The following is a 27,466-nucleotide window of genomic DNA, read 5'->3' as shown; positions in this document are numbered from 1 at the left end:
TCAAATCAATCAGTTCTCTAGCTTGTCTTGGTAAGAGTATTTATCTATTTTAATTATATTTTAGAGTTTCTTTACTTGGAATATTTTTGTTTCACCAAGGCTGAAAACCAGTCAGGATGAAGAAACAGGAGCAAAAAGCATAAAAGAGCTAACAATGAAAAACACCTTCTTTGCACAGTACAGCTGTCCTGACTCAATGCCCACTGAAGTCTGTTATTCATTTCAGTGGACCTAGATCAGGTTGTGAAGTACTACAACATAGATTACAGTATGTATATGGCTGAGGGAAGGAGCATTACACCAGTTGCACTATATTCTAGTTAGGTTACATCTCTGCTCTATGAGCCCACAATTATGACTACCCCTTGTTCCTTTCCCTACAGGAGGACAACTGTTGCTCATTATTCTGATGGTCACCCATACTTTGAGAAAAATTTCATGTATGTTTGTGTACATTTCACAACTACAAAGGCAGTTAGTGCTCATGAAATAGGCTCAAATGGCTAACAGCTTTGGAGAACACTGTTCTCCATGAACAGTAAGAAAGCCCAGATGCATTAAGCTCCTAGACACACTGTTCTTATCAGTCATCTGTGGTCACCTGAACCCACCTCTCTCCAATCCACAGATGAGATAAAGCAGAGGCTCTAAAGTCTAAAGCTGGAGCTCCCTCTGTTTCAGCAGGAGACTGAGGCTTCCTGGACTCTGGCGCACTCCTTCCTACTTCGGCATGCCAAAGCCCAGATTTATTAACCACCTAAGCATGCCCATCTTTTCCTGGGCATTTAATACTGAAACAGATGGAGAGATATTGGATTATTTGGGTGATGGGACTTATGTTTATAACTTGGAAGGTAAATATTTGAGCTACAGGCAAGCTAAGTGATGCTGTCAATGAACGTGGATATATTTTAATCTATAGGCCACCAATCCTAATGAAGGAAACTTTTGTTTTATATAAATTAATGTATCCTGTGCCTATTATTGCAAGAGTACAGTACAGGAGTCAGATGCTTTGATTCCGCTTCCCACTTTGCTTATGTCACAAAGTAAATGCTCAGACAATACAGGTGGTCACTGCGGGCTGTGGTCTGGGGGCACTGTCTATGCATTTATGCTCACACACGTCCTCATCCAAAATTCTCCGTACATAGGTTATTCCTATTCTTAGTAGGAACAAAATGCACATGTGGTACTATATTTGGCTGTAGTGCTCCAGAATATAGGCAGCATGTGTGTGCTCATTTCTGTGGGCATTATGCCCGTCTCCAGGGTGCCAATCAAAATTTGGCTTTAGACTAGAAGCCCCTTTCATCCCTCGGGTAAACAGGCACAACTTAATTGAAGCCAACACCATCACACCACAGACATATCTGGCCGAGTGTCTATCAGATGATGTCAATATTCAAGTTCACATCTGATGTCAAGTGCATAAGCAGTGGCAGATCCAGATGAATGAAGCGGTGACTGCACCCCCACTTTTAGACTGGACTTCACCAGAAAACTCTGGGCACCAAACACTTGAAACACAGTGAAAAGTAAAGTGCTTGTGCTCTGGGTATATATTAGTGAAGCTGCTGGTGCAGGTTGTTGCTCCTGAACTCCCTTTCGCCAAAACTCCAATCTGCCCTGTGCCTGACTTCAGAGTTTTATACTTTCAAAGAAGAAAAAAAGAGTTAAGTGCCATTGCTGGTGCACCAACAGCTTCGCTAATAATATATACCAAGAGCATGGGCACTATACTTTTCATTGTGTTTCAAATGTTTGGCGCTCCTAATATAGATTTCTTTTTTAAAACAAAAAGAAAAGTTAGCAGTATTATGGCTAGGCTTTAAGGGCTACTGCAAGCCATGAATGCTAGCATTTAAGAGAAAAAATGCTAGCTTTCAACTTAAATAATCGACACAGCTGCAGCTTTCAACATCATTACATAGCTCTTGTTTTAGCTCCTTTAGTAAAAGTGAAATTTAAAAGCTGTGCAGCCATGTGTGCAAAATATTGGCTGTGGCTAGGCAACACAAGGGGCCAGAATGGGAAGGGACTGCAAGAAAAAAAGAAAGTCAAGGGCTAGAGGCCACAGTTCCTTATTTTTATATTATGTTGGCATAATACCAGTAGGTAGTCCTACATTTTTGCAATTCTACCTTTTGACTACATGTGACACAAGTTCTCTTTATATATATAGACATACACACATATTTTGTACTTTTATGTTTTACTGTTGTGTTTAACATGCAATTTGCTAAGGCTACTAACTAACCGTGATACAGGTGGACAGTACTGAAAGCACAGTTACTTTTGGCAAAAGCTGAAACACCTTGGGTTCCCTTATGCTCCACCTTTATATGGCTGTGAAATATGTAATAAGGAGAGCGGGGGCTCCCTCCCCATTTGCATAGCCTGGGTAAGGAATAGTTGGCATCACTGCCTCTGCACTTAGAGAGCCACAAGAGCTGCTATCAAGATGGTCCTCTCTTGGGAGCACTTTAGCTGAAAGGAGGCAGAGAACAGGTGGCTTGGGTAGACTTAGAAGCAGAATTTTGTTGCCTGCAAGAGAATTCCAGGTCACAAGTGACAGCACGCAGCACCAAAAGGGTTGCACTACAGACCTGTCTATATCTTTTGGTATCCAAGTACATCTGAAAACTTGGTCCTGTGACCAGTGTCCTTTTCACACTGAAGTGCATGATTCCTCAATTACATCATACATTTCTATATAAACTGAGTTTTCTTCATATTTCTGTTCCAAACCTAACTTCGTTTATTTTAAATTATTTAATATAAACAAATAAGAAAAGCATTAGATTTTTGATGATGAATCACTTCACTGTTTAAGGTCCTCCATTTTATGAAAGGAATGCTTTTAATTAGAGAATGAAGTTCTTTGTGGATTGATTGTTTGAATGCATGCCTTTACAGATCCAAACGGCCAAATGAATGGAGAAGAGCAAAAGATAAATCAAAAAGGGTAAGTGAACACCTGTTTCTATTCTCCCAGCTACATGGATTTCTTTTAGTAGTTTCCTTCAGAACAGAGATGTTCAACTGGTGGCCTGCAAGAGGCCAGCTCACAGCAGCGGAGAGCCCATGGGTCCAGGTGCTGCCTGAGTGGTGGAGGGGCAGAGATCTCACTGCCAGCACAGCCCATACCCAGCACAATCTCGGAGGGTCAAGGATGGATACATGAGAGGCCATGCCTGGAGTGTGCATTGTGCAGCTACCTGGGGGCAGGCCTGAAGTTGGACAGCCTTGTGTTAGAACGAATGAGTAGATCGGAAACTGTTAAGACAATACTGCCATAGAGACAGGGAACAGCAATTAACAGAGAAATATTAATCAGACAGACAGACACCTTGGATACTCTACCTAGACTTGAATTGCCTTTTGCAATAGTTATAGTTTTCTCATACATGTGTTGGGCAATATTTTGAATTGTGGAATTTTCCCCAGTAGATGCTGGATAGCTCTTTTCTATTAATGGTACTTCAACCTAAAACAAAGAACAAAAGTGTATCAAAACAGTAAGAGCAAAATACGATCAGACTTCATACGCCTTATATATCACAGACATTTGAGTCTGCTGAGCCTTAGAATGGCTAATTTAAGAATAAACTGCAATTTATCTAATTTTTTTCAGTGAAATCACATTGAACCAAAGAAAAAATATATCATCAATTATAAAGGTTGTCCTTAAACACTTGTTTGTCTACAGTGATATTTGAAAGCTCAACTGTGAATTGAACTATGTGCCCATAGTACATGGAATGAGAATCTACATATATACCTTATAGCAGTGATTCTCAGTCAGGGTACCTTGAGATCTTTTTAGGGGTGTTGCAAGGTGCTGTGCACTCATGTTAGCACAGTTAGGCATGCAAACATGACTCACAGGATAAACACAGAAATTTCAAATAGGAAATTCATAACATTAAAAAACATTCTGACCTATTGTGGTCTTTCTGAGTTCTTTGCAACATAAGAATATTATTTTTGTGTAGTCAAAAACTGAGTGAAAGCTAAGAGCTGACATTTTCTGAAGGGGGCCTTGAGTCTAATGAATGGTCCATTGGGTCTAAAAAAGGTTGAAAATCACTACCTTGTGGACAACCAAAATCTTGCACTGAGGCATGTAATAAAACAGTAAAGAAATATATGTACTTGCTTCCCTGATTCTTGGATCAGTTTGGAAGGAAGGGACAAAGTATGGGTGAAGTCTTGCTCTTGTAACCTTAATTATCCAGTCAGTGCCACTGAGCCAACAGAGCTCAAAAACAACTTATTGCTCTGAGGAGCTAACAGTGACATGCTTTTCTGTTGCCTCCAATCTCATTAAGCATGGAGGACACAGGGAGGATCTGCAATTCAAGAGTGAGAGAGCTACAGAACCCAGTAGAGTTGCTTCTGGGTCAGGGTGACTTTTGTACCATTTTCTTGCTCTGGCTCATGCCTAATGTTATCTTCCAACTGTGAACCCCACAGTAAAATACTACATTTAGAATCAGAAATACTGAACGTTAATCATGAAGTAGCAGTTTACAAATACTAATTCTAAAAATAATTTGCACACTTATTCTGTCTATAGAAAGATAGACCTTTACTTTTCCAGAGAGGTCCAACTCAACTGTGGGAGTGAGGCTGGAATTTTGTGTCACTTCAGTGGCTGTCTCTGGCTTGGTCCATTCAGTTGTATTTTCAAATCCAGCCTGTTTCTCAGGAATGTCTGAAGGTAGGAAATCCTTTTTTGCAAAAGCAATAGCAGGTTCTAGGTTTATCTTCACTGAGGTTTTGTTCTCTGTCCCTCTCTGGACAAGATCCATGTTGCTTGAACTCTTGCTGGACATTTGGAAATCAACAGAAGCATCTGAAGAATCTTCTCCAACACCCTGTTAAACAGAATCAGCAAGAAGCATTTATGATCCTAAATACTATTGTTAAAATGTGTATTTTATGCTAAATATATTAAATTGACATTAAACCTTGCAAAACAGTTAAACTGATTGAAATACTTATTATTTAAAACTTATTTAAGCATACAGATACTTATATTTGGCCTCTCATAAAAAGCAATGAATTCACAGAATGACAGATCACTGAAAGTCATTTTACTGTAACAAGTTTTTCCTCTGTAAACATTTTTCTCCTTTAGACAGTGATAATTTGTATTCGTGGTAGTAATATTGATATCCGAGGGCAGGACTTTAGTGGTGTTAACTAACAGAACTCCAATGACTTCAGTGGTATAATGTAGATGCATGCAGATTCACTTCTTATGCAACAGGACATACATGGTAACACATGTAACATGAAAGCCCCTCTTCTTTTCTCCCCCTGCCCCCACGGCTGGAAGCCCTGTCAACTGGAAGCTCCCAAGCTCAGGTTGCGCATGGCCCCCAGCGAGGAGCTCCAATCAACTGATGGGGCTCCCAGGCACAGGGAACCCTGGCCAGATGTTCAATAAATGGTATGATAGGAAGCAGCTACAAAGTTGTTATACACATTTTGTGATATAACTTTGCAGCTTATTCTTCTTTTTATAACTCCATTAATTGATAGAACATTTGGCCAGTGACCCTCCACTGCAATTAATTGGTTAGATATACCTTAAGTGTAACGTGTAGATGGGGCCTAGGTTTTGTTGACCACAGCTACATTAATGAAGTAAAGTTTTTCTTTTTATGCAAGCTTAATTAAAAAACTTTTTAAATGAGCAACGATTTTAGTTTTTCAATGTAAAGCACTTTAAAGGGAGCTTGGTAGTCAAATAATAGATATTTATTCTTTCTTGAAAATCAGGCCCTCAAAGAATGACAAGTTGGACCTTCAAAATCACTCATCGCTTTTCAAAATTTACATCAACAGACTACTGAACAACATATCACAGGCATAAGGCATTTTCTTCAGTATCAGAAACGGTAGGTAATTCTTTTTATTCCAATTTTTTCCTTCTTCAACAAATTCATTATCAACACAGGAAATTTCTATTCCACTGACATTTAATGTTCCTACATTGCTTTCAGAATATCCCTTATTCTCCCTCAAACAGCCTGCATAACTGTGTAATGTCCAATGATTTTCAAGCAGACGTGCCTTCAAATCTCTGTAGGTGAAGAGTAAACAGTAGCGTTCTGTGCCATTTTCTACCAGGAACATTAAAGTTGATTTTCATCAGTACAATTATATGCTCCTGTCCCTTCAATAAAAGTGACTCAAAAATGTGAAAGGCTTGTTTTTCAAGGGGCAGAAACAGCATCATCAGGAGTACAAACAGAAACAGGCTGTCTGATGTAGCTTTCCATCCTTGGACCATGAAATCAGCTATAACTATGCCATGCTTTAAGCAAGAAAGTAAAACAGAGGTTTCTTTCTTCCTGAAGACCATGTTAATTCTCACCGTGTGTGTTACAGTTTACAGCATTCTCTTATACTGCTAGAAAAAGAAGCTTTCCTGGATATGGAATATCTTCCCACAGATGTCAATATATGGATTTGCCTTTCAGTGCATTTAATAATCCAGTAAAACAGGAGTGTTTGACCATCAGCCCGCAAGCCAGATCCAGCCTGCAGCACCATGTCACCTGGCCCATGGGACTCCCCATAGTCCAGAAATTTGGCAGTGGGTCACTGCCACCAAATTTTGGAACCATGGGGAGTCCCAGGCCCAGTGTGCTGGATTGGGCACCCAAACCCAGCACATGGGAGGTGGGAGAGGGTGGTGCTTGTGGCAGAAGGCGACCTCTGTTTTTCCCCAGAAACTCTCTGCTCTGTGACAATTTGGTTAGGATGGGCCCTGCAGAGGGTACATGCCCTGTCTCTTTAGGTAACCTGAGTTGGATACATTCCTGAGGGAGGAGGGAAACCTGCTCCCTCTGCCTACATGACTGGCTTCACATACCTGGGAGAGGGGCTTGGGCTCCCTGGTGGGCTAGAGACTGCCAGTCTGCCCAGCAACCAGTGATGCATTTCAAATTGGTTGGCTGACAGCCAACAGGTGTTGGTCTCCATTGGACCAGGTAAATGAGGTCATAAGGGCTATATAAATTAAGGACTGTCCAGGAGGCAGAGAGGCAGCAGCCATGAGGAAGACTCAAAGAGGAGAGCTGGACCATCTGAAACTTGGTCTCTCTCTCAAAACTCACGATCAAGGAACTGCCTGCCTCCAGAGGGAATCTCCACCTGCCTCTGGATGATACTTGTGAGTAAGCTACTTGAGATCTAACTACATATATAGCTTGCAGTAACTCAGATGCATGACCAAAGGCTACTTTAGCCATCCTGTTTGCTCTCTGGGATTTCTCTGATATTACTCAACTCTGTACCCTATTCCAACCCTACTCCTTACAACCAATAAAGTTCTCCTTTGTACCTAGCGTGGGAGACTTATTGGGAATGGATCTAGATTATGCCTTGGGGTCCCCTTGGTTCAGCTAAGGGAGACCACTACTTGTGCTTCCAATTGAGGGAAGCACCCCAAGTTCTTGAAGTGAGTGAAGTACCCTCGAGGGCTACTAGGCCTGTGCTTCCCAGGGGATGCAGTGCCAGAATCAAGCCTGTCCCTGGGTGGTGGCAGCTCTACCCGCAGGCTAGCGGGTGTGCTCAAGGAAGGGGGTCAGCTGGACGTGAGGAGCACCCAGGGAGGCACTCAGAGCCTGGAAGGTGGTTGGGTGCAGTGAGGTGGGTGACTTAGAGCAGGAGCACCCCCTACTGCCTGCCACAGTACTAGGCATAAAGGATCTAATCTGGGTGCCTGTGGGGTAGCACCAGGCCCAAGACCTAATTCCGGTGAGGCAGGGAGAAGGTGGTCCCAGGACCCAGGGCCTGATCTGGCCTGCGGGACCAAAACATGGAGCACTACTGCAACAAAACACATCCATGAGAGAATCAAGAAGCTGGATAGACACCAGGAAATATTTCAGAAAACAGTTTCACCAGACAGTCATCATAAAAGATTCACAACTATGCAATCTGTCTAAGTTACATCTGAGAATATAACTGAACAAAATCTAAATTTTATATCAGGATGGATAAATGAAATAATCCCCATCCTTTAAAAGAAAAGAGTAAAAGAAGCCTAATCAATTTAGTGAATTTCAGCATGTCTGAAAGACAGCTGACAGCCTCACCTTTGATATTGTTTAAGCCACTGGTTTAACTTCTGCTAAACTAGTGGAAGCGCACTCATTGACGTCAATGGGAGATGGATCAGGTTTTATCCCCCAAAATATATTTCTTTTATGAGCGATCAGTGTTTTAAACTTCCCTGCAGATCTCTCTCAAACTATATTCATTAAGGGAAAATGCATTCAAGTTACTTTGATTTAAAATATTTTTTCTCCAGCTGTTATTTTGAAAATGACAACCAAGCATTCAAAAGTCCATATTCCAGTAATGTATTCTGCACTAGAGCCATCTAAAGTATCTCTGAATTCTTTGTAATATCTATTTGCATAGGTTCAAAGTTTTACTGCATTCATCATTTGCTCCAAATTATTTTTGTAAACGCTGATTTCCCCAGTGCTTTCCATCTTGTGAAATCCTTTCCACCTTTGCAAAGATCATCTAGAATGCAACTAATTCAAACATTAACTTACTGTACTCACTTTGCACTGGTGTAAATAAATGCACAAGTAGAAATGTGCGTGTGTGTGTGGGGGGGTGCGCAATGTGGTCATATGCTTCAAAATTCCAAATAAAAACGGCCTTTTAAAGTCCTGAAAAAAATGAAGATTTCAGGGAACCCTAACATTGCACACTTTATTACACCAGCTTCTACCCTGTACAATATATCATTCTCAGCATGCATACTGCATAATCCCTTTAAGTAACAATTATGGAGTTAAACAACGCAATCTGTCCTTCTGGCACAGCAAAGATATGCTCTAGAGTGGCTCAGAAGATTGCATTAGGAGATGAATTCAGGTTTCAGTCCCTATAAAAACTGAACACATTCCAGAAGGAATAAAGGCAGACAGTCTCAGGGGTGTAAGAAGCAGGAGCAGGATTTCTATTCAAGATTATACTCTGTGAACCATCCAAGAAAACTCTCTGGCGTTGCCTGCAAAGATGATAAATCCTAGAAGAAAGCTATTAGAAAGTTCCCAGATAAAAAAACATAATTAACAGACTGCCAAGTAAAGAAGAAAAAAGAAATGACATGGAGATAAACAAAAAGCCACCATCAACATAAAAAAAAAAAATCAATATGGTTATGTGACTGGAAAACTAAATAAAAAAACATAATCTTTCAAATATCTTTAAGAAACTTATTCTTCGCTGATTAAGTAATTCAGTTTATCTACTAAGACTCAACCGGATATGCTGTTGGTTTACCTTTTATTACAGCATCATTGTAAATGTACACTACTTCAAGAACATAGTATTTTAATGGTCATAACTTCAGCTACACAAATATTAAACAAATGATGAAAATGAGAATCTAACTTGCCTCAACCATTGCACAAATAGAATAAAGCAGCTAGACTATGTAGCCTGTTTTAGTATCCCCTGAAGCTTAATAAGTAGCATTTTTGTAGCAGACTACTCACCATAACTGTAACAGTACAAATGTCTCAAAATACTTCATCTGCCTGACTTTGCAGAGTACAATCAAAGCTCTGAACCATCTAGCTCCCTCTCTCTCTCTCTCTCTCTCTAATGTACAAGGCTGAAAGGTATCCAATCAACACTACTTAAATGCAAATGCCCTTTAATCTGATAACGAACGTATGTGCAGATGGACTTCTGACAACATAATGCCTCTACATCTAATACAACAGCTAGATAGAAACACTGAACATTTTATACAAGGTTTGCCATAAAATGATCTTTTCTTTTTACCTTGGGAGTTGATGACGGAAGAGAGAGGCTATAGCTCAAATCATCACTACAAGCACTACCATGCAAAGCTAATATAGAAGCCTGGAAGGTGTCATCATTGTCAGGAGAATACTGTGATTCAAAGGTAGATTCATCCACGAGATCTGCCTCACTGGAGTCCACCTAACAACAAAGGCAAATTTAACCATCAGTCAGGCTATCTGCTACCTTCATACTACATAAACCTCACATCAGTGGTTAAATATTTATTTGTATATATTACAAGGAAGTATTCTTCTTCTGTGTATTAATATTCTTCTGTGTTTCTATTTTACACAAGACCCTCTACTCACAGCAGGCCAGATTCTATCCTTAGTGAGATCTGTGTAACAACAGTACAACAGTTTATCTCTAATTTTGCAAATAGTTCAGAGTGGAGCTGGGCTGAGGGCCATGAGATCTAATATTACATTAGATTAATATTAGATTATTAATATTAGATTAATATTAGATTATTATAAACTCTTCTTTAGTCCATGGTGTCAACAAACCCCTCACAATCTCTCCACTTTGAAACTAAATGCTACAAAGCAGGAAGATTCATTTAGTGCTACTTTTTAGGATTAAATTATTTTTCTGACATTTATTTTAAAAGCCTTGGCAGTTTTTAGAAGGTTAAGAAATGTTAAAAGAATATAACCTTTAGAAATGGGAGACTATTTTATGGTAAAGTTTTGCAAGCTGTTGAGGTGGGATATTTAGTCTGACAGAAACAGTGAATTTTAAAAATATGTAATAGATGCATGCATAGTAACTAATTTTTTCTAAGATTTTTAGTACAATAAATACTAATATGGTTGCAACTACATTTGACATTCACCATTTGAATACCATGTCTCTGTTTCTAATCTGCCAGTGTAGGTTAGAAACAGGAATCACACCAATAAAGAGATACAAGTGAGATAAGTATCACGGCTTCACTAAACTCCAGTGTTCAACCCTGAAAATAATCTGCAGAGCAAGCTCTTTCAACATGCAACTGGAGACATGGGTCATAACACTGCTCTTCACTTTTTATGGCTAGTTGTATCATTAATTCATAATTTCATATTCCTACATGTAACAACTGATACAATGAATTGAATTGGTTTCAAAGGATCATTTCCATTTGTTGCATCAATGATCCATGTACCTCAGCAAGTTCTCTAATACTGCCACTGAGTTCATTACATTCAAACACACAAATATAGGTCTCTCATAGCAAACTTCTAAAACAATACAGGCCAACATTAGCATCGTGTGTGTACATGTATGATACAATTGTCTTATATCAATAGGCAATTCAAGGGAAATATTTATACTCAGTCTTCAAATGGCTCTTTTGTGTTTAGGTATATGTCTCTGTTGTGCATATAAAGGTCAGTGCAGTTCAGACTGTAATCATACACAACATGATATTTCTAATTCAGACACTTAGTATATAAACCTGTGCCACAAAAAGACAACTGAACACCTTTCCTGTAAATTTGGTGTGTTTAAGTCAGACATTTAGATCTAAATTATCAAAATAAACTAAGTTGTATGTGCAAAATGTTAGGGCAAATGCAGACTTACTTAGTCTTAGTTCCAGGTAGAGTTTTCAAAGATTCCTAAGCCCTATTTTTCAAGGAAACTTCTGCTCCAAGTACCTCACTCACTTTGGAAGAGGCAAAAATTCTTATGGGTAATACCTTCTATTGAACCAACTGCATGGTTGGGACAGACATAGCCAAGCTTTCAGGTATCCTAGTACCCTTGAGGCCTGATGAAAGGTACTATGATACCAAAAGCTTGCCTATATCTATCTCTGTAGCCTTCAATCTTTCTAAACTCTAGGCATCCCTTGACAAACTCAAAGCACTCCTCAGAAAATGTCAGTGCTTATCTTTCATTTATTTTTTACTACAGAAAAATAGAAAGACCACAACAGGTCAGAAAGTTTTTAATACTGTGGATTCCCATTTGAAATTCCTTGAGTTTATCTTGTGAATCATGTTTGTACACCTAACAATGATAATATTGTGTGGCAACTCATACCAGCCTTGAAAGGATCTCAAAGCATTCAAGTTAGCATGGCACCCTAGTTGCTAATCACTGGTCTATATAAATTCAAAAGTTGGTCCAATAAAAGATATCACCCAGAAGAATTCTTGCTTCTCAAGTATTTCAAAGATAATCACCGAAACACCATCACCTCACCACTTTGGGGTATTATACCTTCACTTCAATTGTGCCAATGGGAGCTCTGGGAGCTGCACCTGAATAAGAATGTCACGATTTGGCCTCATATTTGCAACTATAAAGGAAGTAACTGTGCATTTACTTTGCAAACTCACCATAAATATGTAATTTCATATTTCTTTTCTAATTTTGCAGATGCAACTTAGCCATTCAGTTCTGAACCTACAGACCAAATAATCACATTTTATATATAGTACAAGGATATCAGCATTATTTTTTTCAAACTTTTTGCCTTCGTTGTGTGTTCAAACACTTATAGACCAATTCATTTTACTGCATCTTTCCCCAAGAAAATTATTAATAAGAAAATTTCTCCTTCTCCTTAATTTACCAGTGAAGTCATATATACTGTACCATGGTATCAAGGAAAGATTAAACAGGCAAAGAAAATGGACAGCGACATTTATAGATATTGTTTCAGAAAAAAATGCATCTTTTGTCACTTGCACACAAGCTAAGGGAAATTATGGCAAATATTAAAGATTTAAATTTTCATATTCAAAAGTGTATGCTGGCTGAAAAAAAGATCCTATTGAAGAATAGTGATATTCGTTTAAAAATTAATTTCGTATGTAGGCTGGCAACCGTTTTAATAAGGTCAGGGGTACCCTTACTCAGTATCTTGCAAGTTCAGGCTCCAGGTCTGAATAAACAGAAGAATATGTGAAAAGCAAAGTAAAAAACATTATTCTCAGGAAATTATAATTTCCTGCCTTCTGAAATTTTGTCTCTGGCAATTTCTGGGATAGGTGTAGTGCCCATTCTACATTTATATTGATTTATTTGTGTGAAAATGAGTAGCTTTTACCCTTCCAAATCTTCTGTTCACTGACCCATACTGTAAAAAGTCTAAAAAAAGAAACATAGGCAACTTTTTAAGTTGCAGTATTCCTCAACAAGCAGACTTCATGTCCTGAAGACTTCTATCAACTTGTCAAATTACATAGAAAAGTAGAAAGAAATTGATTAGTGTTTCTAGAAAATAAGCAAATCAAAACTTCTGTGCAAATGGCAAGATATGAATTCTTTATGCCCATTCAATTTCATGGGAACAGGGAATCCAGGTCTCTTAGCTGACTAAAAAATCTCAGGGAAAATATGTCCTTGTTACCTAGCAGCCAGTATTTGTGGGTCAGATCCTCAGCTGGTGCAAGCTGGTGTAGGTCTACTGATTTCAATGGGCTTATATTACCTGAGGCCCAAACCCAATTATTACAGATCAGAAGTAAAGTGAGGCTAAACACATTACTAAAAATAAAAAATCATAAACAATGTGATAAAATAAGGCTCTTCATTACAACGCCTAGACAAGATGACAACAGTCAGGTGGATTTTAATAGAAATATTGTTGAGTTGTGGCCACTAACCAGAGCCAGCTCAGCATGGAAGAGGGCTGCATCAGCTGGCCCTTCCTCCTCAAGTGACTGGGCAGTGTAGTAAAAGGAATCTTCCTTAGCTGAAACATAACCCTCTTCTGGCGAAAGCTGCAGAAAGAATGAAGCTCTGAGTTGGATGAGTGGCCAGTGTATAGGACATGCATAGTAAGTAACGTTAATAAAGTTTTAGAAACGCAAATTAATATCAACTTCAGAAGAAAGATAAATCTCAAGCAATGTTATATCACTAGAAAAGTAAAAACATACACATTGATCTTTCATATCTTATTTTACCTGCTTAAGTAATGAAACTAACAGGCCATCCACAGCACTTGCAGCCTATTAATAAATAAGTCTAAATGTACGGCTTCCATTTTCCCCGTCCCCCACAATCACATGGGCCACCATGTGAATTATGGAGAGGCCAGAAATTGCATTGCTGAAAACACCAAATCAAACTAATGGAGTAACTCTGGTGGCAGTAGTGAGTTCTTACCCTCTAGGGAAAATAACAATTGGAAAAGAACAAAACATGTTTAGTTAGGGTGCTACAAAATCAACAAGTTCCTTTTTTTCTTCTTCACATAATTTACTGTTACTGTTGTTTTTAGGTGCATCTCTTATATACTCCAGAGTAAAGAAAATTATTTCTAATGTAGCAGAGGTCAGCACAGACGGTATGTTAAATATTTAAACATCAATACTAAATATTTACACAAAGTTAGGAAACAGAAAAGTAACTTAAGCAAACATAATCCTCTTTGGTGCCTTAATTGATATTAATTCTGAAAATGTTAATTCACAGAACACTTTAATGTGCAGCATGCAGTATTCACACTAACCTGCAAGTTTCTTTCAAAAATCTAGATTTAAAGACTGTGTATGTATTGTGCCTACAATGGGCACATTGTGGGAAACACCAGAGTCTGCACAACTCTGGGAGAAGGATACGAAACTAGTTTTGTGTCATCTTTACCTACTCTCATGCATTTCAGAGAAGATTTAGGGCAGTTCTAAACTATGCCCAGCTATCTGTAGCCTTAGGGATTGTATTCACAGCTAGGCTCTTCCAGGAGCAAAGGCATGCTGCATTCACTTCCTCTTTGCCAGCCATACTCCATAAACTGGGGGCAAAATGTGAGGTGTTATAGGTCCACTGCACACATTGCTATGCAGGTATTCCCTGTAAGCAAGGAGAACCTGCATGCAAGGGAGCCAATCAAGAACGCTTTCTGGAAGCTTCATTCCTTCTCAGTAGCAAAAAGCAGTAGAGCTTTGCAAACAGCACCATTTCATTTAGACTTCCATTTTGAAGGGACAGTGTTTCGTTTCGTTTCATTGAAACCGTTTCACTGTTTTTATGTGTTTCAACATTTTGCCCACAGGCTATAATGGGGAATCATGAAAATGCCTATAACTGTCATTTATTGCCTGATTTGGATGAAATTTGCAGGGATGGCACGAAGGGCAAGAAGTCTGCCAAGTTTCGAGGTACAGGAGTTTCTGGGAAACTGCACCTCAAACTGTTTAAAGCAAAACTCGTATCATTTGTCAGCAGCAGCATCCTGATGTCATCCCTCACACAGACCTGAGGCCCCCCGCGCTCTGCCCCGGAAGGGCTGCAGGGTTGTGCCAGACTCCTCCCAAGGGACACAGGCCCCCAGATCTGCAGTTTCAGCGGCAGCCTGCTGAAACCCCGGGCACAGATCAGGGGCCTACACACCCCAGAAAGAGCTGGGGAAATGATCAGAGAGCTGAGGGAAGTGATCAGAAAGCTGGGGAATTGAACAGAGAGCTAGATGTCAATATCAGAGAGCAGGCCTTCCCCCCTCTTCCCCCTCCCTCTCCTTAGTTTCTGTTTAGCTGCAGCAAGCCCAGCTTCGAAACTCAAAATGTCTTGACATTTTGAAACATTTCAAGTGCCCTTGTTTCGTTCTGAAGCTGTTTCGCAGCCATTTGTTTCATTTCGATTTCACTGTTTCGAGCTTGAAAGACATCGAAACAGCTTCAAAATGAGACACCTGGTGAAATTTCGCACAGCCCTACAAAGCAGCTATACAAAAGTGAAGATCAAGGCCACTAAAATCAGTTTGCAGTATATGGAAAGCAATCGTTTGATATCCAAATTCTTACAGGTAATGGTTTGGCAACGCCTATTCTAACTGTTCCTGCTGGTGCTCCTTTCAGTGCTTGTACAGCCTCCTCCAGGCTGCCATTTTCCAAGTTGACATCATTAACAAACATAAGCCGATCACCAGGAAGAAGTCTGCCATCTCGTTCAGCAACACCACCAGGAACTAACGAGCGGATTACAATCACTGTGTTTGCAGGGTCCACTGGATCCTAATTGAAGGAAGTATAAAGAAAAGAGTTTACTCATTACTCATTTATGTTTAATTAACAGAAGATAGGCAAGTTTGTAAGGTCTGAACTCAATCTCTACTCTAGCAAATTCCAAATGAGTATTCAAAAGGAGCTTATTTCTCTAACAACTGTGCATGGTCTCAGACCTCTACATTTGGGCCTCAGACTGTGACAGGCTACATTTAATATATAAAAGCAAAAATAATTATGTTTCACGTGTTCTGGATGCCTTTATATCATTTAACTTCACAGTAAAACTGCTGAATTATGCGCTGCATTTCCTGCTGTAATTACATATCAGCATCTAAGATAAGCACCCTTCACAATTATAAGGCTGCTCCTTTCTTCAACCTGCTATGTACTCAAATGTCTAGGCATAAAATGGGAATTGCAGCATGTGTGGAAGGTTAACACTTTAAGGCTCTGCTAAATCAAGGTGCTTATTGATAAGGACTGCTTTGTGGTTCATGGAATCTGGTCACGCTCCATCATAAAGGCCTTTATAATAAAAATGGGCCCTTAAGTCTGTAACTAAGCAGTTTAATAGGTACAGACACATGCCATTGGAAGGGAATCCATAAAGCACGTTAGGAACAATGGAATAAAAAGAGTGAATTTTGTTTATACAGAAATATTTTTTAAATCTCCAACTTCCAAAACACACACACACACACACACACACACACACACACAAACACAGAGTGCATAAGCACACAATAACTAAAGACCAAGAACAAGTAAGTTCTTTTTGTTCTTAATTTTTCCCATGCTTCTGGGCTTTGCTGGTTGCTGCATGGGGCCAGGGAGGATTTTTTCCCCTCCTTATTGCTGCAAGTGTCAAGGAATTTGCTTTGCCTTCCTCAGAAGCATTGGTGTTGGCTGCAGTCAAGGTTAGGGATTTTGACTGAGGTGTATCAGTACTCCTGCAGAAGGACTAAAACCCAGAGTTTCTAGGTTGGAAAGCCTTGCCCCTCTAACCAGGGTCAGACTGATCACCATATTCGGGATCAGGAAGGAATTTTATCCCATGGTTAGACTAGTACAGACTATGGGAGTTTAGCCTTCCTCCATAAGGGGGAGAAATGGTCCTCTTTCTTGGATCACTCAAGCACATTTTAACAACACTTTCAGAGGCAGGACATAGACAGCCCTCATCCCCCTGCTTTGAGTGTGACAGTCTATGATGTTTTTCATGTCTTTGGGCAATATGCTCTGTAGTTGTCCTACAGGGTTGATTACATAATTTTAGTAATAGATTAGATATGAACTTGTATGGGATGCTCTGGATAGGGTTGATTCTACTTTGAGCAGGGGTTTGGACTAGAAGACCCCTGAAGGTCCCTTCCAGCCCTACTTTTTACAATTCTATGATTTTGCTATACACATTTAATATTTCCTTAATATTTTGAGAATCTGCTTCATAGAGACCATGGTCAGAACTATCATTAAATGTTTAAATAATTCAGGCTCTTGCAGGAACGACAGAACCATCCCCCCTCAAAAATACCATATCACTGAGTATAACCTTCATTGATTCCAAAAGATGAACTCCAAGTTACAAAAGAGGACCTACAGCAACTTCTACTATTAAATGTTATATTCCAGCTCTGTAAATTTCCAGAAAATCTGCAGCACTGGAAAACATGGTGAGAAAGGGTGCATATAGGCATTCCAGCCTCTTGGTTAGAGAGCAACAAAGTTGATTCAAAGGAGACTTCTGTAGTCAGGGGGTGACTGGGAGCTGCTCCCTTGCTCCTCCCCTCTTCAGAGCAGATAAACTGTCTCCAGCTGATGCCTGGGGAAAGTGGGGGGGCAGGACAATCCCTGCCCCTGCTGCAGTCAGGATCCCAGTGGCATGACCTGCCATTCTTTGGGTGAAGGCAGAACCAGGTTTCTTCTGCAAACAGCTGTATGTTAGCTAGCTCCTCGTGACAAAAGAAAGGCATTTTTCCCAGCACAAATGTAATACCAGTCTACAGCCTTAGAGTAGCAGCTTCACATGCCAACACTTAAAACACTACCACAGTGTATAAAAAACACAGGAACAAGTGACTAGAGTGTTGATCTAAAGAACAGAAGAGCAGTAAGATCTTTGACAGTTTATGACAACTGTTGTGTTGTAATACAGAATGAAATCATAACCATAATATCTTACAGGTTGCAACCTGCAATAGCTGGAACCATTACTTGGGAGTGGGCAGTCCTTAGTATTGTTCAAGAGCAGCTATAATGCCATTTGAGATGGTTCTGCATTACAAGTATATTAAAAATCCCCCTTGTTGAGGTAGATAGCCTGCTCATTTGAGAGAATATTGGGCATCCCATTATGCAATAAGAAGGAATTCAGAAATATAAGTGGAATCACTCATACTAATGAAACTCCAGCTTTAGTCACAGTTAACTAAGCAATAATTGCAATTTTGATAGAATAGTAAAAATAAAATCCCTTCCAAACCATGTAAAACATTAACTTTACTTCACCATTTGTATTCCTGGAAGAAACAAAGAGGCACAAATAATACTATAAATGACTTCAGTATACAGAATATTACACACTGAACCCATTTCATAAAATCCTCAAGAACCAACAGGGATAAATATGTAATATGTTCTAGCACTTATAACAAAGTTCTCAAGAACTGTTCTCAGTTTCTCTGCTGGTCTCCAAGATTTGGAATTAGAAGCCATTATCAAACAATGTGACCCTTTTATATTACTTAATCCCTCACGTAAAGCAAAAAGTTGGGCCATATTTTCTAAAAGCCCAACATCACTTTATAGAGAGACATGATCGTGACAGAAAATGACAACTAAACATTGGATGTAAATCAAAATAGTCGCATCTCATGGGGCTATGTGCAATAAAACACTCAAACGTGTAAAAGCCTGCATCACTTGACTTTTAGGCACCTAGTCCCTGGAACAGAAGACATCTAGGCTTCCTAAACATCTTTTGGGAAAGTCTGATACTTCAGAACAGTGATAAAAAAAAACAAAAAAACCCCCTTCCATGCTAGGCAGGAGCTGCCTGAAACTAACAATACAAAATGCTGAGGATGAGGGTGTATCTTAACCTCCACACCTCTTTGGAGTTTAGGCGGCACATTGTTTCTGGATCCTAATCAGACTTTTGTGGAAGGTACCAGGCTGCTCAGGCTGAGGCAGTTCCAGGCATGCAAAGAGGCAGGGATCCCAGACAACAAGGAACATTTTAAAATCAAACAGGAAAACACCTATCACACTTAGGAAACTCCAGGGTTAGGCATCAGCTGAGTGGGGATTTTTGAATCACAATTTTTTATTTAGATGCTTCAATCCCACAGTAACCCTGCTTTAAACACCTAAATCCTTTATTGGATCTAGCCCTAAGTACCTCAATGCTACTGCAAATCATGAAATTAGACGCCTTAATTCTCTGAGCTGGGCGTGCAATTCATTTCACATACAAATAAGAAGCCAAGCCTTTTGTAAGCCTAGCACTCTATGTGAATGTGTGTGTGTCAGGAATACCATAATACAACCCATAATCTTAATCCAGTAAAAGGAATGAATTATACAATTAATGGGAGGCCTGAGTAAAATCCAGGAACCCTGGCTATAATGAAAACCTGACAGGATTCCCATATGTTAACCTGACATGTAAAATATAAAATATGGTGGGCTCCAGACTTAACACAAAATTCTTTTAAGCTTTCCTTAAAATGAGCAAGGCAGGTGTTACCTGGTAGTCTAGGATGCTAAATCCTAGTCCCATGTTTCCTTTCTCCAATTCAATCTGCTGTACTCCTGTTTCCCACATTGCCAAAGGAGATCCTTGTACCTCCTCAGTATTCTGACCCATATCAACCATTTTCAAATCAGGACCTTCCGTCTCTGAAGAACCAATGGCTTCACCAAGGTCTATGCGAGGCTAAAAAATGCGAAAAAAAGAACCCATCCAAACTCATGTATTAGCATTACAAATCTAAAGGTTTACGAATTACCTTGTACCCAATTTCTGCCATGCACACCAAATCCAAGATGAAAGCTAAGACAGTGCTGAGTATATGGAGGGCATAAAACCACTCAAACACTGGATCCAGACCACAGGGCCCAAAAAGTCTGACACCACTACTCTAACCTGTGCCTTTAACCTAGAGACTATTTACAATAACAGAGCTTTCATGTATGCAGTAACTGAGCTCCTTATAAATGTCACTTATACAAGATTATTGATAAAGTTATTCCAGCCAGTGCATGCAGTGTGTCCTTCTGGATATGGCACTGGATTGGGACTCAGGCATCCTGGATTCTATGTCTAACTACTAGTTGCCTGCTAGGTGACCTTGGACTTCTCTGACCACCCTTTATGTGCTTCAGTTTCCCCTTCTGAAGAGGGAGCATAAAGATGCTGGCCCTTTGAGTAAAGTACTCAGAGATAATTTTTAAATTAAGATGAAGACCTTTTCCATGAGCTGAACCTCAGAGAGACTTAGACTGTCCAACTCTGGGAGACTGGGAAGCGCAGCTACTGGATGGCAGCAAACCATTTTCACCTTAACAGGCAATTCTTTTAAAATATTGACTACATCTTTGTGATTTTCACCAAGCAAAGATATTTCATTCACCTGCAAGGAAAAAAAAAGGAAAGTAAAACAGAACATCTAGTACCATGATCAAGAACAGAAATGAGAAAAAACATTTTGGCATGAAAAAATACACAGAGTTAGATCATATCTAAAATAAGCTTTGAACATGATAGTCAAAAGTGGAATATGAACTTTTGGTCGCATCAAAACTTGTGGCCACTTCATAAAACTATCACAGGTTTAGCCATGAATGGGACCCTTTGCTGAGAGCTACACCCAACCCTGGTGCAAGAGCAAATGAACTAATAGTAACAAACTGAGTGATATTACCAGACCTGTGTGGAGAGATGCACAGTGCACATGAACAGGTAGTCCTCTGGTCTCCCACAATCATGAAAATCAAGTTCACATTTTGATTTTAAAGTGTTAATTTAAATCAACAACAAGAAAGTTTTCTTTTTACTGAATTCTGAATTTGTATACATTTCATGGGTTGTCATTGAAAAATGGGCTACCATGAAAAATAATCAATCACACTTATTTTGTTGGAACCGTATGTGACAAGATATACAACATGCAAAAGAACATTCAATGTGAGAAGTAAGCCACCTTCAAGAAAGAAAGAAAGAAAGAAAGAAAGGAGGAATAATCTCTTACTTCCAACAGCTCATCTCCACTAAAAAGCTTGCCACTTCGTCCAACTGGTCCCTCCGGTAGAACAGATCGGATGAAATGATGTCCTACTGTAGCTTCCAAGCTTATCCCTAACCCACTATTTTCACTAGATTTGCTAACTTCAGCCACCTAAAAAGATTTTTAAAAACTTATTTTAATATGTTTTAATATTAAAACATATTTATTTCTTATGCACAATCACATAAGATAGACTGAAAACTTTATAAGTGAAATCTCAGAATTTTGTCAAAAGTACTAGCATTTAAGTTACAAGTTCAAGCATTTAAAAAAGCATCCATGTTTATCAGCTTTCTATACCTACACAAGATAGTAGTATCACAATAAAAGTTAAATGGAAGCAGCCAATTGTGACTCCCTATGCTATTTTGTAAAGGACCAAGTAAGCTGGTAACAAAGTCTATCAGTAGACAAAAAGTATCCAGAGAGAACTGCAAATAAACGGGATGACGGTTAAATATCAAAGGGCTCAATCCATCAAATGTTATGCAGCCACAAAGGCTAATAATACAGTATTTTGTAAAACAATGTCTTTATACAATATCCATGAATTCATAATTAAGTATTCCACATAATCCCTCCCCCACCCCGAGAGCTCTCAAGCAGAGAGCCAGCATATTTGATCTGATGATGCAGTTTACTTCCCAGAGGGTACATATACATGTGAGCTTTACTGCGGAGCTGACTCATTAGTTCCAGAGTAAATTGTCACCATCAACATGTGTGCCAGTATTAGGGTGCAGTAAATTAATTAACTCTGCTGTACAACAGTACTGTCAGGGATGGTACTATCTTATGGCAGAGTACTTATCTACACTGCAACTATGTGTAGACAGGGACAGAGGCTTGCTGGGACACAAGAGTGCTATGTGCAGGGGATGCCCGCAGCCTAACCCTGTACCTTAGTTAGCACTTGTGCTACAGCCAGTCTCTCCACCACCTGACACTGCCACCCAGAGCCTGGAGCTGACACTGCACTCAGGAGTTTATCACACTGCCTTAATGGTACATGTAGGTACACCAAGAGTGTGGTAGGCCAGCTCTGCCAAACAGTAAATGGGGAGGGAGGGATGAGCTCTTCTGGGTTAGTATAGCAGAAACAAAACACCAGGGGTCCATGAAGCATAGAAATTGAAGTTCTGCCTAGCCCTACAGTCTTCTTCTCATGTCCTCATTATTAACTAGATGTCTTTCTAGAATCATGCACAAGCAATGGCTCTTTCCATTGCTACAGTAAGGTCCTCATTTGTACAGGTCTCACCAAGGAGTCAGCAAATAAGCATGTGCACCATGGCCTGCACATCACTATATTTGCACATATTCATGTCATTACAGTAGCCCCATGTGATCATGTTTGTTTTGGATCTCCTGGTTTGTGTGCGCACATGGTTCAGGCATCACCGTATTCACCAGTCTGTATCAGCCCCTCTGGGAATGTTCCCTGGGGTTCCAGGCCCATTTCAAGGCATCCGATTGCTCATAATCTTTACTTCCACAATTTTAGTCAAGCTCTGTCACCTTTTATGTCCAAGGGTAAAGCACAAGTTACAAAACTCTTTTGCGCTTTAAGCCGTTTTATTACTTTTGTGTGACCATAGAGTGGATGTCTGGAATCTTCCATCTGTTGTGATCTTTCTTTTCGGTTCACTGCATTTCTGCTGATGCCAGGTGGTGCAATGCAAGCCAGTAAGTAAAGGTTATCCTTAGGACCAGTGCTGGGCGCAGCCTGAGCCCAGCACCAGGAAGTCTGGTGCTGCTGCTAGCCCCAGGCAGCAGCAGCAGCCTCCTGTCATCCCACACACAGATCCAGGGGCCTGCACTCCCAGAAGGAGTCATGCAGCACTGGGAGGGCAGGTTGAGCTCCGTGGGGCTGGTGCAGCCACTCAGAGCACAGCTCTGGCTCTCCTCACCTCCTGCCACTGGGCTGCACTCCAAGCGGCTCTGCCAGCCCCATGGAACTCAGCCCAGCGGTGGCAGGTGGCGGGAGAGCCAGTGGTGAAGCCACTTGGAGTGCAGCTGCGCTGAGCTCTGTGGGGCTGGTGGAGCTGGTTGGAGTGCAGCCCACTGGCGAGAGGCAGGGAAGAGCCAGGGCTGCACTCTGAGTGGCTCCCCCAGCCCCATGGAGTTCAAAACACATTGAAACAGCTTCAAAACAAAACACTTGTTGAAATTTTGCACAGCCCTAATATGCACATAAACATAAAAAACTAAGTATAGTGAATGTTATAGCTAAACAAAACCAAGAACATTTAACAACAATGGTTAGGCTATACATACCACAATTTCATAATTTGAACCCATAATCCTCTGCCATTTATTCTTCAGTGCTGCTTCCTCTGTGGAAGTTATATGGAAACCTAAAATTGTATAAATATTGCTACAGTAAAAAAACCCTGACAGTTATTTTGTTTATCTGTCCTTAATAGGATACAAGGACTGTGTAAGATTCAAAGTATTCTGTAGTACTGAAAAAACTGTTGTATATTAGCTGAAAACATAACATGATTTTCACACCCAGGATTAGATTTACTGTAAGTGAACATCTACTCTACTGGGAACCACCAGAGAAGGGGCCAGAAGGTAATTTTGCTCCAACAGCTTCAAGGTTCTACCTGCATCATACAAAATCATTGTGTATTGTTAAACTGGGGAGATTACAGCTTAATGCACCTGTTCAATAGCCACCCATCCACACTAGATGTAGAAAAGAACTGAAAACTACAAGCAGCAGAGATGGCCGTTATGTGTCTGTGCAACTGCCATTTGGTCACATAAAGTAAGATGATAATCTGCCCAGAGTGTAGAACTCATAGCGAAATCCCTTTATGATATATGAATTTAACCTAATTTTGTGTCTCTATTTTTTATCTGACACTGGCTCAAACATTATGTTAGCATCTATGTACCATCCCCTAGCTTTTCCATTTGGCATCTTATATGTACCACAAAGTGTCTTTCAACTCTGCACTTCCAAGAAAATGCACTTCCAAAAAAAGATTTGTAGATCTCTGTTTGCTAATGTAAAATGAAAATTCCTAGTAGCAAGATACAGTATAAAGTTATGAATATATACTTCCCCAACCCCATGAAGACAATTTAAAAAGCTAGATGCAAAAACTGAGAAAAATTATGGAATAGATGACCTACACACATATATTCAAAGTAACCTCAGTCCAACCTTAAAATTTGTGTACAATTTTGAATGGACAAATTATTTATATGCCTCAAATGTCTGAATTGCACATACGAGCAGACTCTGTGGGGGGTGGGGGAGAAGGGGTGTATGTGGGTACAAACACCTGTTCACTAATTAAACATCTAAGGTCCTGATCCTGCAACTGCACCTCATAAGAGACCTCTTGTGTGCATTTAAAGGAATTTCCATCTTTAGAGTCCAAGTACCCAATCTGCATACATGAACTTAAGATTTTATGCTCTCAAAATTGTGAGCACAAATTTAGAAACTATTTTTGAAACTCTGGTCCCTAGAGGGCAGTGAAAGAATGCAAGTCCTCAACTCAGATTTTCTTCTTCCAAAAAACTGAATGTGAAATAGATGAAGAAAAACAAAGGGGTGATTTCAAAAGGGGGGAAGGAAAGGAATGATGCTGTGAGAAAGACAGTGACATGCTAGACAAGGCAGTGTGGCAAGGCAGTGTACTAAGTGACTTAATATAATTGAAAATTTAACTGGAAACTAAAACTACAGAGAAATTGCAGCTTTCTATTGCTCCTTTATTTCTCATTGGATAGTAGGAAAGGAAACTGAAGATATCACCATTAAGTTAAAATTAAAATTAACAGTCTTAACAGGAACATCTTTATTAAAGCTACAAGGATTGAGGTTAGCACAAAATGATCAAAACCAAATTCTTCAATTAGAAGTACATGATGACAAACTGGGTGCGTCTACAAGAAATACTGTACTGTGAAGTAGTGCAGTCTACTGTGCAGTAAGCATGTACATCTATATATGCACATGCTTACTGCACACGAAACCTCGCTAATTACGAGTAAATTTGCTACCTGAAAATGCAAGTAGCAAATTTACTTGCAATTACTAACTACTCAATAGTGCTCGTGTAGATGCCTGACTGGGAGCAAATCTGCTTCTGGTCAGCCAGCCACCAGGGGAAGGGAGATTGTTCCCTGCCCCTGGGTGCTGCCCACTTCCAGGGTAGGTTCCACTATCAAAGCCTAGGAGGGGACTATGTCCCCCTGCCTTGGCAGCAGGGAGCTCCAAGACCCCCACTCTGAGATCACAATTGGGGAGCAGGGACTAGGAGTTCCTTATTGCCCAGCACTAGCTCTGTGACAGTCATGGGGCTCGGCCTGAGACAAGGATCTCCCAGGCCGAGCCCTGCTGTCATGGAGCTAATGCTGGGAGATAAGGATCTCCTAGGGCAAGCGCCAGTGTTGTGGAGCTCACGCTGGGAGATAAGGATCTCCCAGTGCTGGCCACAAGGTCGTGGAGCTGGCGCTGGGAGCCCCCCGCTGATGGGAGCTGGAGAGCCTGTTCCCCACTCCGTGAGCATGGAGTTGGGCAGAGAACAGGTTGGAAAGCCTGTTCCCCACCCAGCTCCACGCTCATGGAGCTGAGCAGTAAACAAGCTCTTCGGCCTATTCCGCACCCATCTCCACAACTGCAGAGCTAAGCAGGCAACAGGCTCTCCAGTGCCCACCCCACTATCATGGATCAGGGGCTGGGAATTGTCTCAGTCAGGGGCAGGTCCCAGCCCCATGCCCCAGTCAGACAATTGAAGCATGGGGCTTGGAAAAAAAGCTGCAGGGGTGGGGCAGGTTCCAGCCCCCTACCCCCATCTACCAATGGGACAGCTAGCAGCAAGCCCCCAGCTGGGTGGGGAATCCCTGCCCAGCTAGGGGCTCGCTGCTAGCTGCACCACAGCAGGGGCAGGGAGCAATGTGCCAGCCCTGGTCAGGTGACAGCCATCTCCTGGCCTGGTGCTCCCTGCCAGCCCCAGGGCTAGTACCCAGGGGGAGCCTAGACCTCCCCCTGGTGATGGAAGGGGCCGAGTGCTGGGCCCCAGGAAATGAGAGCTGACATTAACAGCACATCTGCTCGTGCTTCCCTATACATGTAGACACCTGCTCAGGACCCATTATTCATGAATAGCTTACTCGCAAGTAAACTGCTCCCAGATCTAATGCACATGTAGAAACACCCACTGAAGCTAAGATTTTTCATACACAACTAGGGTAAAGTCCCAATTTCCTCTATCCTTCAACAGAAACTGGGTAGCTAACACTTTTAATATTCTTTGAAAATCTTAATTCTATTTAGATATTTAGGGCATTTATAAACATGATCTGGGAGTGGGGGTACTTTAATTACTGCAGGCTTGAGAGCCGCTCTAATTACACTGCCCAGCGCATCTCGTGTATCAGCATCCCCATGCTTAAACATGGTGCGGAAGCATTAAATGAGCTTTAGTTGAAGTGCTCCTGCTGATACACAAGATGGTGGAGTCTGTTGGAGTGCAGTAATTAGCACGCTTCAGCAGACTTGATTAATCAAGGTTGCTCAGACAAACTGTAATTACAGTTTGTCAAAGCAGCATCACTGCTCATATATAGGTGCCCTTAAAGAAAAAATACGGCAATTCTTTTCAATACGTGCTGGCACTCAAGTTTGAAAATATTAGTCCAAGATGTTAAGCGACTAAAGCATTTGAGGAGAGTCTCTTTAAAAACGATAATTTCCTCATCTTTCTAAAATCCTGAAAAATGGTTGACAGACTACTCAAAAAGAATTAAATTAGAAAACAGCCACGGTACTGTTTTCAGCTGCTGTCTGTGGCTGGAACTGACAAAATACTTAGGGCCCCTCCAGATGTGTAGACATCCATGTCACATGTTTATGGCAGGAAGCATGACTGTGGGGTCACATATCAGATCCCGTCATGGCTTGCCAGTGAAGGGAGAGCCCAGGATCATGATTCCAGGCTCCTCCTGCCCTGGCAAGTAACAAACTGACAGGGCTCCGAGATGCAGAGGCACCCCAGATGTCCCCACAGCTGGGAGTCCCATCAGCTGATGCAGGCTCCCAGCCATGGGGGTCCTATGGGGGTTCCTCAGGGTTCCCAGCAGCTAAGAACCTACTGCTGATGCAGGCTTCCAGCTGCAAGGAGGCATCAAGCATCCCTATGGCTGGGAGCCTGCAGCGGATGGGGGCTCCCAGTCACAGGAGCACTCTAAGCTGGTTAATCACATCTGAAGTTGAACATGTGGCAGGGACCTTACATTAACATCAAGAACTATGAGAGTGTGGTGTCTGATGATGTATCATTATATAGTACATGACTATTATACAAATGTGGCAATCTAAGTAGTAGAGTAAGTGGAAGTTAGAAA

The 27,466-nt window shown here is 40.8% G+C and overlaps 1 protein-coding gene across 1 annotated transcript in view; it reads right to left on the bottom strand.

Annotated features, from left to right (window-relative positions):
- The window catches only part of MPDZ (multiple PDZ domain crumbs cell polarity complex component), a 138,323-nt gene that overhangs the window by 52,504 nt on the left and 58,353 nt on the right, over positions 1-27,466 (bottom strand). The window contains exons 13-21 of the mRNA XM_019554872.1: positions 23,372-23,451; positions 21,059-21,205; positions 20,276-20,440; positions 19,555-19,743; positions 15,603-15,812; positions 13,461-13,577; positions 9,835-9,996; positions 4,599-4,883; positions 3,367-3,490 (exon numbers count right to left, since the gene is read on the bottom strand). Coding sequence (XP_019410417.1) covers positions 3,367-3,490; positions 4,599-4,883; positions 9,835-9,996; positions 13,461-13,577; positions 15,603-15,812; positions 19,555-19,743; positions 20,276-20,440; positions 21,059-21,205; positions 23,372-23,451 — 1,479 coding nt within the window. The remainder of the gene's footprint in view (positions 1-3,366; positions 3,491-4,598; positions 4,884-9,834; positions 9,997-13,460; positions 13,578-15,602; positions 15,813-19,554; positions 19,744-20,275; positions 20,441-21,058; positions 21,206-23,371; positions 23,452-27,466) is intronic.

Source organism: Crocodylus porosus, unplaced genomic scaffold, assembly GCF_001723895.1.
Source record: "Crocodylus porosus isolate Cpor-Errol unplaced genomic scaffold, CroPor_comp1, whole genome shotgun sequence".
Classification (NCBI taxonomy): Eukaryota; Metazoa; Chordata; order Crocodylia; family Crocodylidae; genus Crocodylus; species Crocodylus porosus.
The sequence above is the reverse complement of the archived record's forward strand: the minus strand, read 5'-3'. Positions and strand labels throughout refer to the sequence as shown.